Source organism: Fusarium graminearum, chromosome 1 (genome assembly GCF_000240135.3).
Source record: "Fusarium graminearum PH-1 chromosome 1, whole genome shotgun sequence".
Lineage (NCBI taxonomy): Eukaryota > Fungi > Ascomycota > Sordariomycetes > Hypocreales > Nectriaceae > Fusarium > Fusarium graminearum.
The window spans coordinates 5,724,300-5,739,359 of NC_026474.1; the positions used below are offsets into that span (position 1 = coordinate 5,724,300).

Genomic DNA, 15,060 nt, shown 5'->3' on the forward strand with positions numbered 1-15,060 from the left:
AATGGACAGAAAATAAAAAGAGACAAGAAAAAGTGAGGAAAGATCGACGATATAAGTAGATGAGATGAGATGAGATTCCGATTCCGATTCTTGGGCCTGCCTGGGTGTGTTGGTTGGATTGGACCCCAAGCACCTGACGTCCTCGTTCCGAGGGGAAACTCCGAGGGAATGGTTCAGATTTTTTCTCCTTTGCCTTTCTCCATCTTCGGGCATGCCTCCCCCCCTGTCCTGACCAGTGACAGTAGCTGACCACAGGGCAGTGTGTACGGAGTATGTACCCATGGTCATGGTATGGAGAGGCTCACCTCGGCTGCAAACACCACTGCAGCACAGCATCACAACACCCGCAGGGTAACTGCCCGATATGTCCCCACCGGAGAGAAATGGAGCCCGTCAATAATCCACTAGATCGGGCAACTAGTCTGTATACGCCGCTTGGCGTCGGCCAACTTGTCCAGTTTTTGCCCCTCCCACCTTGAATGTCTCGACCATGGATGGATCACGACAAGGAAATCGTCGGGCTTTCTTCTTGTTCTTCTCTTTCTTTTTCCTTTGCTTTTCTTAATCATGCATACTTAGCTTCGGGGTAATGGATGAACAGGGTTGTCAAACGAGGACCGGAAAAAGTCATATAAAACTCCCCCTTCCGAAGCTTCCACTTCACAGCCATCATGCTATAACTCACTACAGCCAATGCTATCAGGCTCCTGGCTATTATTACTTACACCACTAACTAAAAAAGCGAATGGACTGACTAACAAAAACCTACTTGACTCGACTCAACTCTCACCAACTCGAAATAAATAAAAACGAATAACACAATGCCCTCCCTCTACCGAATCGGAGTCGATGTTGGAGGAACAAACACTGACGCCGCAATCCTCGACATACGAGCCACCAACAACCCCGGTCGCGGCGTCCTAGCCTCACATAAAGCGAGCACCACAAAAGACATCACCAGTGGCATCGAAGCAGCCATAAGAGCAGTCATCCGTGATTCTGCTGTCGACCAGAGCTGTGTTCTTAGCGTTACAATAGGGACAACACATTTCATCAACGCCCTTGTAGAAGCAGACGCCAGGAGACTCGATCGTGTCGCTGTGCTGAGGCTGTGCGGTCCGTTTACAAGACAATTACCACCCTTTGCCGATTTCCCACTCGGCTTAAGAACAATTCTTGACGGAGGTGTATACTATCTCGACGGAGGTCTTGAGATTGACGGGAGGGAAATATTGCCACTGGACGAGGAACAGATTAGACGGACGGCCAGGGATGTCGTCGCCAAGGGTGTCAGCGTCATCGCTCTAGTAGGCGTCTTTTCACCACTCGACCACGACGGCCTACACGAAGAACGATGCCGACGAATTATTTATGAGGAATGTCCAGGACTACATGTTGTCTGCTCTCAAGACATCGGACCAACAGGATTTCTAGAGCGTGAAAATGCGACAATCCTCAACGCTTCCATACTGCGAACCGGACACAGGGTCAAGAAGGGGTTCAAGCATGCCATGCACCGACTACAACTCACATGTCCTCTCTTCCTATCGCAAAACGACGGTACATTGATCGACGCCGAAACAGCAGCCGAATTCCCCATCAAGACCTTTGCAAGCGGACCAACAAATAGCATGACCGGAGCCGCATTTCTCGCCGGGTTGGATAAGAAGGCTGAGACACAATCGGAAGAGGAGGAACCGCAAGTTCTGGTTATTGACATTGGAGGTACAACCACTGATGTCTGCGCTCTGCTCCCTTCTGGTTTCCCTCGCCAAGCCCCCGGTTTCGTCGAGGTGGGAGGCGTTCGCACCGCATTCTCAATGCCAGAGGTTGTCTCAATTGGTCTAGGAGGTGGAAGCAAAGTAAATGTTAATGAGGAAACGGGAGGTGTCACCATCGGTCCTGGGTCAGTTGGTCATTGTATACAACAAGAAGCAAGAGTCTTTGGGGGCAAGACTCTGACAGCGACCGACATTGTTGTCGCGCTGGGTAAAGTCAACCTTGGAGATGCATCTCTGGTCAACGATGTCCCTCCTTCTGTTGTGGAGAATGGCCGCAAAGAACTCAACAGAATGCTAGAGAGTCTCGTTGAACAAATGAAGGTCTCTTCAGCGCCCGTTCATGCCCTTCTCGTCGGCGGAGGCGCCCTGCTCGTCACAGAGGCTCTCACCGGCGTGGACAAGTGCATCGTGCCTATCCACCAAGGCGCAGCCAACGCAGTCGGCGCAGCAATCGCAAAGGTTTCTGGCGAGATTGACATTGTGGAAATCCCCGAAGGACGGTCGGAAAAGGTCATTGTCGACGCAGCGTGCGCCAAAGCAATTGATCTCGCCATCGCCAAGGGTGCTGCGAAGAATGATGTCAAGATCGTCGAGATCAACAAGATGCCTCTGCAATACCTGTCCAACGGAGCTATTAGGATACAAGTACGCGCCGTCGGCCAATTAGCCATTCCTGAAGAACTCACGCCGCCGCCTTCACCACCTGTGTTGAGCATGCGCGAGGTTCAAGAGGATGAGGGCGAGAAAGTCAGCGTCCCTGATGCGTTGATACCGACCTACAAGCCATCTCTACACGTGGACCTCGACGCATACAGACCTGATGTTCAAGACGGTGTATGGTATCTCTCGGAAGTTGATCTCGAAATGATCGCCACCGGATGCGGTGTTCTCGGAACCGGCGGCGGCGGACCAACACACCACGAGTACCTCAAGAGTTTGGATGCGCTACGGAAGAACCCGGAAAATAAGATGAGAGTCATTTCGCCCAAAGCTCTTGACGACGATGCCATGGTCTGCTTTGGCTCGTGGTATGGTAGTCCGAGTGTGATTAATGAGCGAATTGCGGGCGGGAATGAGATCGTCACGGGGATTAATGCTGTGAACAAGGTCGTTGGAAACAAGACTTTTGACGGCATGTATATTGATGAGATGTAAGTTGATCGATGCAACAGACCTGGAGATGAATGCTAACGAGACCAGTGGTGGTGGAAATGGTATGAGTGCTTTTCCCTCGGCTGTTCATTTCGACGTTCCTGTCGTCGATGGCGATGCCATGGGTCGGGCATATCCAACCATGTATCACGGTAAGTCTTTCATTTCTCAGATCACGGACGATGTCGCTAACGTATTGAAGCTACATTTAGTGTCTACGGCCACTCTCTAACACCGTGTGTTTTGTCCGATGCAAGAGGCAATGTCAGTGTAGTAATGGTATGTCTTGAATCACCTCTCAATTAATTGCTTGACTAACAATACCAGAGCACCGATACTCCCATGCGTCTTGAGTCCCTCCTTCGAACTACAACCATCGAACTTGGTCTCGGCTGTGCAGTATGCGCCAACCCTCTGCCCGGCTCTGTGATTAAATCCCATGGCGTTCCCAACACTGTTTCTCAAGCGTGGTATCTTGGTCGCGCGGTACACAACGCCCGACGAAAAAAGACCAGCTATGTAGAAGCGATTGTAAGTTGTTCATCTTTCGCTCTTATACGAATTGTCGCTGACCAATAACAGTTTGACGTCTGCGCTGGAAAACTACTGTTTACCGGTAAAATCGTCGATGTGAGAAGATACATTGGCGGCGGCTACACAATGGGCTCAGTGGTAATTGCGCCGCTCAGCGCCGACGAACGCGAAACAAACGGATCGGAAAGTACCACAAGCGGCGACAAGCACATGGTCATCCCCTTCCAGAACGAGTATCTCTACGCCGCCCTCAGCGACGCCGACGGCTCGGAAGAATCGCAAGAGGTTGTATGCACAGTTCCCGACCTAATTTCCATCCTCGGCCAAGACGGCGAGGGAATTGGTTCTCAAGACTTACGGTATGGCTTGAGGGTAAACGTCGTTGCTCTACCAGCGCATCCGTTGTGGAAGACCGACAAGGGCATGAAGGTTGGTGGACCGGAGGGTTTTGGGCTTAAGATGGGTTATGTAGGTGTTGATAATGACTTTACTGAGGCGAGAAGCGTGATTGAGGAGTTTGGGGCATAAGATATGAAGGCATGAGCGTGCATTTCATTCAGCATTGGGTTATGACATGAATTTGGGGGCATTTAGAGGCCTGGCATGGCATGGCATGGCATTGGTGGAGTTTAGGAAGCATTGGGGTAGTGTTTAAATAGCATCATGACAATAGACATTGCGATTTCGACAGCAGATATTGATTGATGCAGCATTGAAGAATTTCGGAGAATATTTACATCCATGATTAAGACCAACCTGATGAAGGTAGTCTCGGTAGTGTTAGCTCCGGCAATGAGCAAGTCTTGGTGCGGCACGGCGCGCCATGTTTAGTCGCGGGACATTGAACTTGGACGTCGTTGAACTTGCACAGCGATTATTTGGCGAGGAGTTTTTTGTTCTATTTTCCCAGCCTTTTGTTGATGAGCTGTGTTGAGCTTTGGTGAGAGGCGTGGACGAGAAGTCGTGTTGTTTGAGATGTTCTCACTACCTAGCTTCTGCTAATATGAGACTGTATAGCTACACACACCACGGTCGCAAATGCGATAGATGAACATTATTTAGCTATACGCTCAATTTAATAAAAGGCACAAAGATCAATTGACTGTCCTAGGATAATTGACGTATGAACAGCTATGTGAATTGAGTTGTCTTCTGGTCTTGTTCAGGCCTGTCAAGTCTCGCGTCATGTGCCTAAAGGAACAATGCAGCCCTGACAAATGCTGGAACTAGGGGCTCAAATACTGCATAGGTCTGTATCATAAATCACAATTGGAGAATCCTTCTGTCGGAAATAGCAAGGATGATAGGGCTGTTGGTACCGGGACTGAGCGACAGACTCACAGTGAATCTGCCCACCAAATGCGCTCATGACAGGCAAACATCTTCCAGAACCCTAGATCAAGAGATTAATATGACAAGGAGGATTCGATTCAATTTAGGCACAATTAAACAATGCCAGGTCTCAATTGAGCCGCTTATTGCTATCCATCACAGGACCAAAAACATGGGTTGACCAAACATCAGGCATTCTCTTCCAACAGTCTGGTCAGAATACGACAAGGCATGTGACAAATCCCATTCTCCGCAAGTTAACAAGCTTCCCCATAGACCCAGATCAATTGTCGCTTCTCATTGCAGCGCTTGAGCTGAGTATTCGGACCTATTAACCTGTGGGGAGATCCGGGGAATATTTTATCACATACAAACCAGCTCGGATCCGACTTGATCGTGATGTGATCCCCATGACACCACTCGCCAAAAGAGAAATATTCTCCGCAGAGTGGATGATAGGATCGCCGAGATGGAAGAACCCGGGTGATACCAGGCACAACTGTTCAACACTTCTTTCCACAGAAATCGACGTCATGTCATGAAGCAATTGGTCCAATTGCTCGGTTACAGACCGTTACCATGGCCTGTCCTGTGGATATCGCTGTCCTACATACGACAACAGGCAATCATCTCCGGCGTCAGAAGGCTTCGCATTGCAGCACGAGAATCGCCAAACCTGGTCCTGTCAACATGTTCCACACCAAACGTGATTTAACCAGTGGTGTAACCCGATGCCCTGGGCTGGGGGGATATATAACATTCTTCACCTCCCGAGTTACACCGTTGCTCTCTACTCTCTGTCATTGACTCAAACAACATATTTTACATGACAAGATGCCTATTGGCAATATTTACGTGATCGCTGCTACTTCGGTAGTAGGCGGTGCACTCTTTGGCTTCGATATCTCCTCCATTTCTGCCCAGCTTGGAGAGAACTCTTACAAATGTTACTTCAACCAAGGCCCCAAAGGTCCACCATTCAACGATGATCTGGACTGTAGTGGTCCGACGTCGCTGAACCAGGGCGGTATCACTGCTAGTATGGCTGCTGGTTCGTGGCTGGGAGCTCTATGCTCTGGTTTTCTCAGCGATCGTCTTGGAAGAAAGTACTCTATCATGGTTGGTTGTATTATCTGGTGAGTCAAGCTTGTTTACTGTCAGAGCAAGCATGATCTTGACACTTTACAGGACAATCGGTTCTATTATTTCCTGCGCATCGCAAAACATCGGAATGTTAGTCGTCGGCCGTGTCATCAACGGTTTAGCCGTCGGTATCGAATCCGCTCAAGTCCCCGTCTACATCGCTGAGATCTCTCCCCCTTCCAAGCGCGGCCGTTTCATCGGCATGCAGCAATGGGCCATCACCTGGGGTATTCTGATCATGTACTACATCTCCTACGGCAGTGCCAACATCGGTGGCCGCACCTCAGCTGATTACTCTACCGCCGCATTCCGTGTTCCCTGGGGTCTGCAGATGGTTCCTGGCATCTTTCTCTTCTTCATGATGATGCTTCTTCCCGAATCACCGAGATGGCTCGCCAGGAAGGATCGTTGGGATGAGTGCCATGCTGTACTTACGCTCGTGCATGGACATGGAGACCCGGATCACCCATTTGTGGCTCTTGAGTTGCAGGATATCAAGGATATGTGTGCTTTTGAGGCCTCGATTGCTGATGTTACGTACCTTGATCTTTTCAAGCCCAACATGCTGAACCGGACTATCATTGGAGTGTTTACTCAGATCTGGTCTCAGCTTACCGGCATGAACGTCATGAGTGAGTTCTATCCATACCTTACAAGACTGCCAAGTACTAACGAAGCAGTGTACTACATCTCATATGTCTTTTCCATGGCTGGTTATTCAGGCAACGCCAATCTTCTCGCCTCTTCTATCCAGTACATCATCAACGTCCTGATGACAATTCCCGCTCTTCTCTGGATGGACAAATGGGGACGTCGACCAACTTTCCTCATTGGCGCTGCACTCATGTGCACATGGATGTTTGCCAACGCAGGTATCCTTGCTGCTCACGGCACCATCATCCCCAAAGACGAGCGTGATTCACCCCAAGTATCAATGAGCGTCGGAGGAGGTGCTGCAAAGGGTCTCATCGCCTGCACATACCTCTTCGTCGCATCCTATGCTCCAACATGGGGTCCTGCTTCCTGGACATACCCTCCCGAGCTGTTCCCTCTTCGTCTCCGAGGAAAGGGTGTTGCATTCGCTACATCATCCAACTGGGCTTTCAACACTGCTCTTGGTCTTTTCACACCCGTTGCTTTTGAGAATATCACGTGGAAGAGTTACATCATCTTTGGAGTATTCAACGTCGCCATGTTTATTCACGTCTTCTTCATGTTTCCCGAGACAGCTGGAAAGACACTTGAGGAAACTGCTCATATCTTTGAGGATCCTAATGGTATCAAGTATATTGGCACTCCGGCTTGGAAGACTCATGTTGCGACTCACTCTACTACCAAGGCTGAGAAGGGTGATGTTGAGGCTAAGTTGAGCCACACCACACACGAGGAGGCTGCTGGACGTTCTTCGCCGCCAGTTGAGAAGTAGAGGATCAAACGACTTTTGGTTTTGTATCCCTTTCAAAGAGTCATATCGGGTGTAGGCAACTTCGATACTCAAGAGCTTTAGAACATGGTTTATGTGTCGTTTGTACTATCGCAGAACAAATAACATTGCCTTTCATAATGTTTGTCATCCCATCACCCGATAACAATTGTGCGTTTTGGACCATTGGGTTGGATGTCTTGTGTGTACAAAACCCTTCGCTTAGCACATGCAATGTCTTCGGATCTACCATGATGGCTATTATGCACAGAAGTGGTTTGAAGTTTACCACTAGTCAATATTTAATGCTTATATCTGAGACACGTCGAAACTTCCAACCTATCATAAAAGTTCAACAGTTGTGTCCAGCTTTGTCAGCGGGAGTCTATGACGTTTCACGGCACAACATCCTCTTAATTGCTCCCAAACACCAGCCTTCATAAACGCTAAATTCCGATACAGACTCTCACTCTTCACCATGGAACCTCGATATAATCTCACAATCAATCTAGACGAGAAGTGGGGCAAGCAGTGGTCTGCCGTCCCGGACATGATGCTCTACCTCGCCATGGACGTCTCAAGCAGCGGCAAAGATTCATACCACAACCTCATCGCATACGTCAGTGGTACAATAAGCCTGATTGACAATTTGAATTGAAATCCTGTTGATTACACATAGATATCGCAGCCAGCACCCAAATCTCTTGGACTGATAATTACGCCATGGCTGGCGTCACCACTCATGACACTGGCTCGTGTAAGTCGAGGCTCTTCATTAGATCACATTAATGCACTGACTGACTTGGCACTGTAGTGAAATAAACCACAACTACACCGATTATAAAAGTCAAATTCGGCGACAAGATAAACGTCGACGAAGTATCTTTCATCACACCCTCACCCAACAAGGATGCTCCTACAGATGGCTTCCTTTTCATCAACAAGATCGAGTGCTCTGCTGTTCTGTACCGGGAGATCAATGGCGAATTGGAACAAATCTACACTAGCCACGGCGGGGACATGCCACCAGGCTCCTCTGAGATGATCATTCCTCAGAAGAAGGTGTATGTTTGGTTTTCTGATGATATCACGTCTACTACTGTGGATGGGAGGATGGCACAAGCGGAGGTTCTCGAGTTTGATTTTGATGGCCATGGTGAGATGACGTTTACCTTTAATGATGCGGGTGTTTGGACAATGTCTTGAAATAGAAATCACGAATTCATTTGATTACCCTATATCAGCAGCCCCCATGCATAAACTCGCTTGATTGCAACGTGACCACTCGGTCAAAGCACCCAAAAACGAAGGCCTCCGTTATACGGGACAGAGGTGCAAGGGTCTGTATCTGCAATGTGACAACTCCTCAGGGCCAGTATGGTGGGTCATTTCAACCCCCCTGCACACATCATGAACATGCTCTATCTAGCGCTTACTTCCCTCAAATGCCGCTGCCTGCAAGCCATCCCTTCCCTTTAATTCTCCTTTCCTTGTGATTGCACGAAACAACCTTGAAACGACGCCAAAGTTCGAATGGCCCAACACACCACTGAGACCATGCAAGGCGAAGGCGAGGAATCTACAGCCAGTAAGACTACGAATAGTAAGACTCGACATCGACGCGCTCACACGCGTAGCCGATTGGGGTGTTCGGAATGTCGCAACCGCAGAGTGAAATGTGACGAGCAACGGCCCCAGTGGTGAGTCCTTGTCACTATATCTATCAACCTTTTGCCAAGCTTAACAATTCATAAGCCAAAACTGCATCAATAGCAAGCGAACATGCGAGTACCCCCCTGTGAAGATCCCTCTGAGGGAGCGAAGGGCGCTAGAGAGGGCAGCGGGAGATGTTCAACCCTGGCAGGCCACGGTCACTTGGGAGAACACCCCTCGAGGAAATTCTAAATGTGCAAAACAACCAGAATTACCGAACTCAAAGTCTTTGCTGGGACAATTGGTCCTTTCGAGTTCAGCGGTTAATGTTGGTTGTTCGTCAATTAACATGCCGCTGAGATCGCAGGAGTTGTTTCACTACTGTACGTTCAATTCGCTTGCAGGCTTATATATACTGACTTTAGCCTCTAGTTTGTGGAAATGCTTCAGCGTTTAGTGCTTTACCGAAAGACCACAGAAACAACTTGTACGATTACCTGCGTCTCTTGATAGTGGTGTTTGTTCTAACAATGTAGTCTTGCCTACACAATCTCAAACCCCGAGGCGCTTAGAAGTGCAGTACTAATGGCGGGAATACATTTCGCTTTCAACATTGGCCATCTAGACAAATTTGAACCGACATTTCTGTATCACAAGATTGAGACTGTACAGCAAGTAAGGAAGTTGATATCTAGGGGAGACCTCAAGCTACTTGCTGGGATCACCAAGCAGATCTCTACTCTGGCTTATGCAGAGGTTTGTAACACCCATTCGTGGATCGCAAGATACATGCTGACATTAGTAGCTCTGTCGAGGTGATGTAAAATTGGCAGAGACTCACCTGAGCGTTATCTACGCTCTTTCAAATCGACTACAAGGTCAACAGAATGACCAGTGCAAAACTCTCGATCAAGAGCTTTCAGATCGGTATTTTCTTCTGTCAGTTCTCAATCTAGCCCAACTACTTTCGAGGATTTACTAATGAGAATAGAACATCGACTTTTGTCAACGGTTTAGAAAGTCTCATCAAAGGCGTTGCTTGCAAACAAGGTCTAGGAGGCAGCGTGACCACCATGGAGTTGAGCGAGACAATGAACTTCCTCCACAATTTCCACTTGACCTCTGGCCAATTCTCGCATAAGAACACAGTCAAGGCCGTTCGGCTAATTCCAGCCTTCTTTGATGCCCCTCATGACGGCGCACAGTTACTCGACATTGACTACAGGCCTATACTTGAGTGTCTCCAGGGATTAGACGAGAATCCTGGCCCGAACGAACAATATGACTTTTGGCTGTACGGTCGGGCCTCGACATTTTGGACCAATATCATCAACGCACATTTGAACTCTATCTACTACGAGGGCAATAGTAGTGAGTCCAACGCTACTACGCCCGAAGACTCGAGGTACATGACGCCCTGGTGTGCTTTGCTGGCGGCAGTAAAGTTTTATGTCGAACAGGTTGTTATTATATGGCGACCCTTGAGAAGGGAGATATTCCTCCACGCTTTACGTATACTGCAGCGTGATATTGCGGTTGCTATGCAAAAGCCTGTGTCACTTCAACTACCAGAGATGATATTATGGGAGTCGTTTCTTGGGTTGGTGAGTATCCGTGGGCATGAGAAGTTCGGGGATATGGACCAGGAACCTGGTCTGAGGCCCTTCTTCGAAGAGATTGTAAGAAGCCAGAGCAAGGTGATGAGGCTATATACATGGGAAGATATGAGGGGAGCGCTAGTGAGTATTCTATGGCCTGTTTCGACAAGTAAGGATGGGTATATGAGTCGGATTTGGAAAACAGCCATGGCTGATACAGATAACTCCAAGATAGAGTTACTATGATTGCATAGATTTTATTCAATCTCGTTGAAGGAATACGTTACATGGAGGGTCATTGACGGTCTCTGAGAAATATTAACCTGGTCAATTTTACAGAAGCCTTCAACAATGCTGGCTGCTGCCTCGCCAATCCCGACCTCGTGTCTCACAATCAAGTTACCCCTGTTGTGATACCGCCCTTCGGCTGGATGTACCAATAGTATGACCCAATTCATCCGGAAAGTCCCTCCAATCACTGGGTTTTTCTCCCATCTCAGGAGGGGCTCGAGTGAGATGGTTGGTGGTGGGCATGTAAAAGATCACTTCGGTCTTCCGAGCCTTGTGGTGGCGTCAATGATCTGATGGACCGGTCTGAGACACGGCAGAGTGCCAAGCGTTCAACATGTCCTTAAACACAAAGAAAGGCTATAGGCTTTTATTGTTTACTCCGGTCTATCCGTACCCGCTCATCCATCTCGAGATTGTCCTTGTCCAAAGTTCCGCCCACACACCTATCATGATTACCATTACATTATTCCAAAACTAACTCCCACGCATAATAGAAAAACTCAAATAGGACTGATCAGAAAAGAAAATAAAGCAGTCATCTGCAGGAGAAGCCAAATCTCTTGGTCCATAAATGCGTTGTCTAGTCTGACCACCATTGTTGGTAGGCTCGGAGCCTGGTAGATAGGCAATTCTCTTGTGATCGGCAACAGAACATGGATTGTGTTTCAGGGATGAAGAGCTGATCGAGCTGTTCTGACGTGAAATGCCAAGAAATCTCTACCGCTGTGGATGCTGTATGTTGCCCTGCTGTATCCAGTGAAATCTCTCACCGATGCGGGCCTTAACTTCATCGAACCGGATACCAGAGTGCCACTGGAGTCGTTGGACAACCCAGGCGAGAGGGGAATGGACAAAGCTCTCTTTGCATAGGTCAATCCAGCCCATATAGCCTTGGTTATCGACACGAGGAAAACTTACTGCTTGCTACTGTATAGATAATGTCCGCTTTTCTTGGCCCCCGGCGAAGAAATGACAGTGGCTTAGCGACCTTGTTCCACCCTACTGACTGTTAGAAAGCGAGACTTAACACTGCTGCGAGAACCTTACCGTCATATTTTAATAGCTTGGTAGGGTACCTAGACACTCACTGTATGCAGTGATGACGCTGCCCGTGCTGGGTTCCTCAACCACAGAGGACTGGAACGATCAGCTGAGAGGAGGACACTGTGGATGGGAAAGATAATTAATTACCACCGAAAATGCGAGCAAAGGTGATGATATCTACTAAAGTACTCTGTAAAATCCTTGAAATATTATACATTAGATAGATACGAGCTGCTCAAGTACCTATAAGCCCTAGTCTTGTAAGATCGTGAAAAAATTATATCCTCCATTAACCCTGTTCCGCTCCACCCAAAGCTGCTGATGAGAAATATCGTTCAAGGAACAGGACGTACATTTCCGGTACGGAATTTGTCACGGACTTTGTCCCACCAATTCTTTTTAGGTTCGTCGCAACATGGTCCATCCCATGAGGACAGCCCGAGTAGCTCTGCCTCTAGCTTTCCAACAGGTGCTTCGTAGATACGATGGGTCGGTGTTTTGCTTCCACGCTCGGTATTTGAGCCTGAGGTACAGTTGCAATCTACTTGCTGTGGCTGCTGCGTGCATTCGTGTGTTTCCCAGCAATGTCGCCCCCCACCGAGAGACCGATGGGTATAGCCAGGCACGGGATCGTCCCCTTTGTACAGACGAGCACCTATGTGTACCTGCACACCATGGAATACGTTTGGTCTATCATGTCCGGTTATACGGCCAAGTGAAGTCCTCTTAACGTAACCATGACCTACTTCATGATGAAGTAGAGTGGATGTACATGGAACCTTCCATAATCTGCGAACTTTCTTCCCCATGAGCGCTAGAACTACGGCCTGTCTTGGTGCGACACGTTCGCTTAGCCAAGGGTAACACGGCCCTGATTCTTGATGTTGTATTCGGTTCTGTGGGTACTGAGACATTTGGAAGTATTTCTTCAGTTCGTTGTCATTGAATCGAATGTCGGCATGCGAGTGAAGTTGTTGAATCATCCAAGCTAGAGCAGCATGCACAAAGCTTTCTTGTTCGTCTATCCAGCCTAATTGGCTGTGATTGCCAGGGAAGAAGACTTGATGAACATTTCTCCCTCTCATATATGTTGGATAGTAAGGCGCTCTCGTTTCGTGGATTGAAAGGCAGTGAAACGCGTTCTTGACATCTTTGAAGTAACAGAATGTTAGAGAAAACATTGAACTTAGGATATACGTTGTCCGTCGATATTGGTAGAGGTTTAGAGAGTTCAGTGGGGTACTTACTGTGCGCCACGTTAGATACCATATCATTCCGGCTCCGTCCTCGATGAATCAACTCAAGTGGCCTAAGTATGCCATAGAGTGGTAGTCCGAGGGAGCCGACTGTGTCAAAGCAGCATAGAGCCTCAATCTCTACGTCCCTATGACCTGCCACTCATAAGCAGATGACCTACTACTTGGAATGAGGCAAGGGAAACTCACAAACGAATTTGTTTAGCTCCGGGGTGACAGTCGATTCGAAGTTGGGATTCTTGTCGCATTCTTGATACAAGAGATGGAAGAACTTATGATTAACGCTTTGTTCGGGTAAACCAATAGCTTCAATGATGAGCGCAAGATATCGAGCAGCCCAAGCCCCTGGATAAGTCGTTTTAGTTATCTCTATGTTGGGTCATGGATATTGTGGCAGGATTGTATGGAGCGATGAAAAAATGGTGGCAACTTACCTCGAGAATATCCCGACAGGATGATGTTATCACCAGGTTGATATGTTTGAGCTAGAAGCTCTGGTGCAATGTTAGTACCACAGCTGTTAAGAAGAAGAGAGAATAAGGACAGCACTCACTGTATGCGGCGATAACATTACGCCGTGTTCCCCAGCCGCAAAGGCCTATGATAGTTAGCTAAGTCGGAGGGATGGTGCAATGGAACCGAACAGCATACCTCCCAAGAAGCGATCGGTATGGCTAATGTCGGAGCCCGGGCCGTTTGATGGAAGTAAAACTACATTATGAGACTTGGATATCAACTTGGGTAGAACAGAGATAACTGTTTGTCGAGGGCTGAGGAGATTACCGGCCAGTGTACCTGAAGATGGTTGGCCAATGCATTAATGGTTTTGGGGAGCCTTGGTTACTTACCATCCAGGGACACAAAGATAAGCCTAGGTTGGCGGTTTTTAGAGCTGCCAAACGCCATTGGGTATCTTATACGTGTAACTGGGGGGCAGTGGTTGTGGCTGCAGGCAATGTGAAGATCTTGGTTCGTTTGAGGGTGGTTGCTTCAATCCATGAGTGTATGACAAACACACAGGACTGAGGGACCAAATGATGAAGAAAGAAGAAGGAATCTGTTTGTTTGATGCGTGATGCGTGGTGGAAGAGACAAACAATAAGGAAAACATCTTGACTTAAATAAGGAGTGAGAGAAGAGAAGGGGGCTATGCGTAATGCTTTGGCCCCCGGATGGGTGAGTTTTTGGGAATTTCACATGCTTTGGGCCTGGCTACTGACACTCGGCGGCGGAGGAGCATCTGTTTGCCACCATCAATTTCCAATCAGTCTGGACACATAAGCAGGAAATGACAAGAACATGGATAAGCTTGCAATTGCCAAGTTTTTGAGCAAACAGAATACTCGGGGTCGTCGGCTTGTACGGCTTGTGGCTGAATACTCGGGGCCGTCGGCTTGTACGGCTTGTGGCTTATGATCATGGCAGCTGATGATAAGCTTTGAGGAAAAGAGCTGAACGTGCAGCTATGATGCTGTGTTCGGGTGTTGATGGGGAAGGGGTGGCTCCCACCTTCCATAGAAATACCCCCTTTACCGCAATTGGAGCCTCTTCTGTCGAGATACTGCGAGAACTAAGAATTTTACCTTGAAGTCGGTTTTATAATGAGAGATTGGATAAAAACTACAGAAATATCAGGCATTGCAGACTTGGCCATGACAGCCTGATGCAGTACGTATTGTACGCTCCAAGAACGCTACAGGAGCTCTCACAGAAGCTCAGCATAAATCAGACATGAATTATATGGTGATTCCCATCCAAAGCTCGCATAAATGAGCTGTAAAGGGCTCATATGTCAAACACTGAACATGATGAGGCAGTAGGGTTTTTTGTTACATTTGAAAGTAGACCTGGCC

General features: G+C 48.1%; 4 protein-coding genes across 4 annotated transcripts; 3 read left to right on the plus strand and 1 right to left on the minus strand.

Moving 5' to 3' along the window:
• Positions 1-821: 821 nt before the first annotated feature.
• On the plus strand, positions 822-4,298 carry FGSG_01733 (uncharacterized protein; the record flags this gene model as incomplete). The annotated part of the gene is made up of 5 exons (XM_011319266.1): positions 822-2,932; positions 2,982-3,085; positions 3,334-3,464; positions 3,516-3,935; positions 4,233-4,298. 5 exons carry the CDS (start codon positions 822-824, stop codon positions 4,296-4,298), a joined length of 2,832 nt encoding a protein of 943 aa, XP_011317568.1.
• A 1,335-nt stretch (positions 4,299-5,633) lies between these two features.
• Positions 5,634-7,368, plus strand: FGSG_01734 (uncharacterized protein; the record flags this gene model as incomplete). Its single annotated transcript, XM_011319267.1, has 3 exons — positions 5,634-5,935; positions 5,988-6,574; positions 6,623-7,368. The coding sequence occupies 3 exons, from the start codon at positions 5,634-5,636 to the stop codon at positions 7,366-7,368; spliced, it is 1,635 nt and encodes a 544-aa protein (XP_011317569.1).
• Positions 7,369-7,843: 475 nt separating this feature from the next.
• Positions 7,844-10,928, plus strand: FGSG_01735 (uncharacterized protein; the record flags this gene model as incomplete). Its single annotated transcript, XM_011319268.1, has 10 exons — positions 7,844-7,991; positions 8,045-8,122; positions 8,213-8,521; positions 8,894-9,065; positions 9,139-9,401; positions 9,451-9,505; positions 9,555-9,774; positions 9,905-9,957; positions 10,010-10,697; positions 10,893-10,928. The coding sequence occupies 10 exons, from the start codon at positions 7,844-7,846 to the stop codon at positions 10,926-10,928; spliced, it is 2,022 nt and encodes a 673-aa protein (XP_011317570.1).
• Positions 10,929-13,327: 2,399 nt separating this feature from the next.
• Positions 13,328-14,113, minus strand: FGSG_01736 (uncharacterized protein; the record flags this gene model as incomplete). The annotated part of the gene is made up of 6 exons (XM_011319269.1): positions 13,328-13,335; positions 13,397-13,552; positions 13,642-13,692; positions 13,761-13,805; positions 13,859-13,918; positions 14,056-14,113. The coding sequence occupies 6 exons, from the start codon at positions 14,111-14,113 to the stop codon at positions 13,328-13,330; spliced, it is 378 nt and encodes a 125-aa protein (XP_011317571.1).
• Positions 14,114-15,060: the final 947 nt, after the last annotated feature.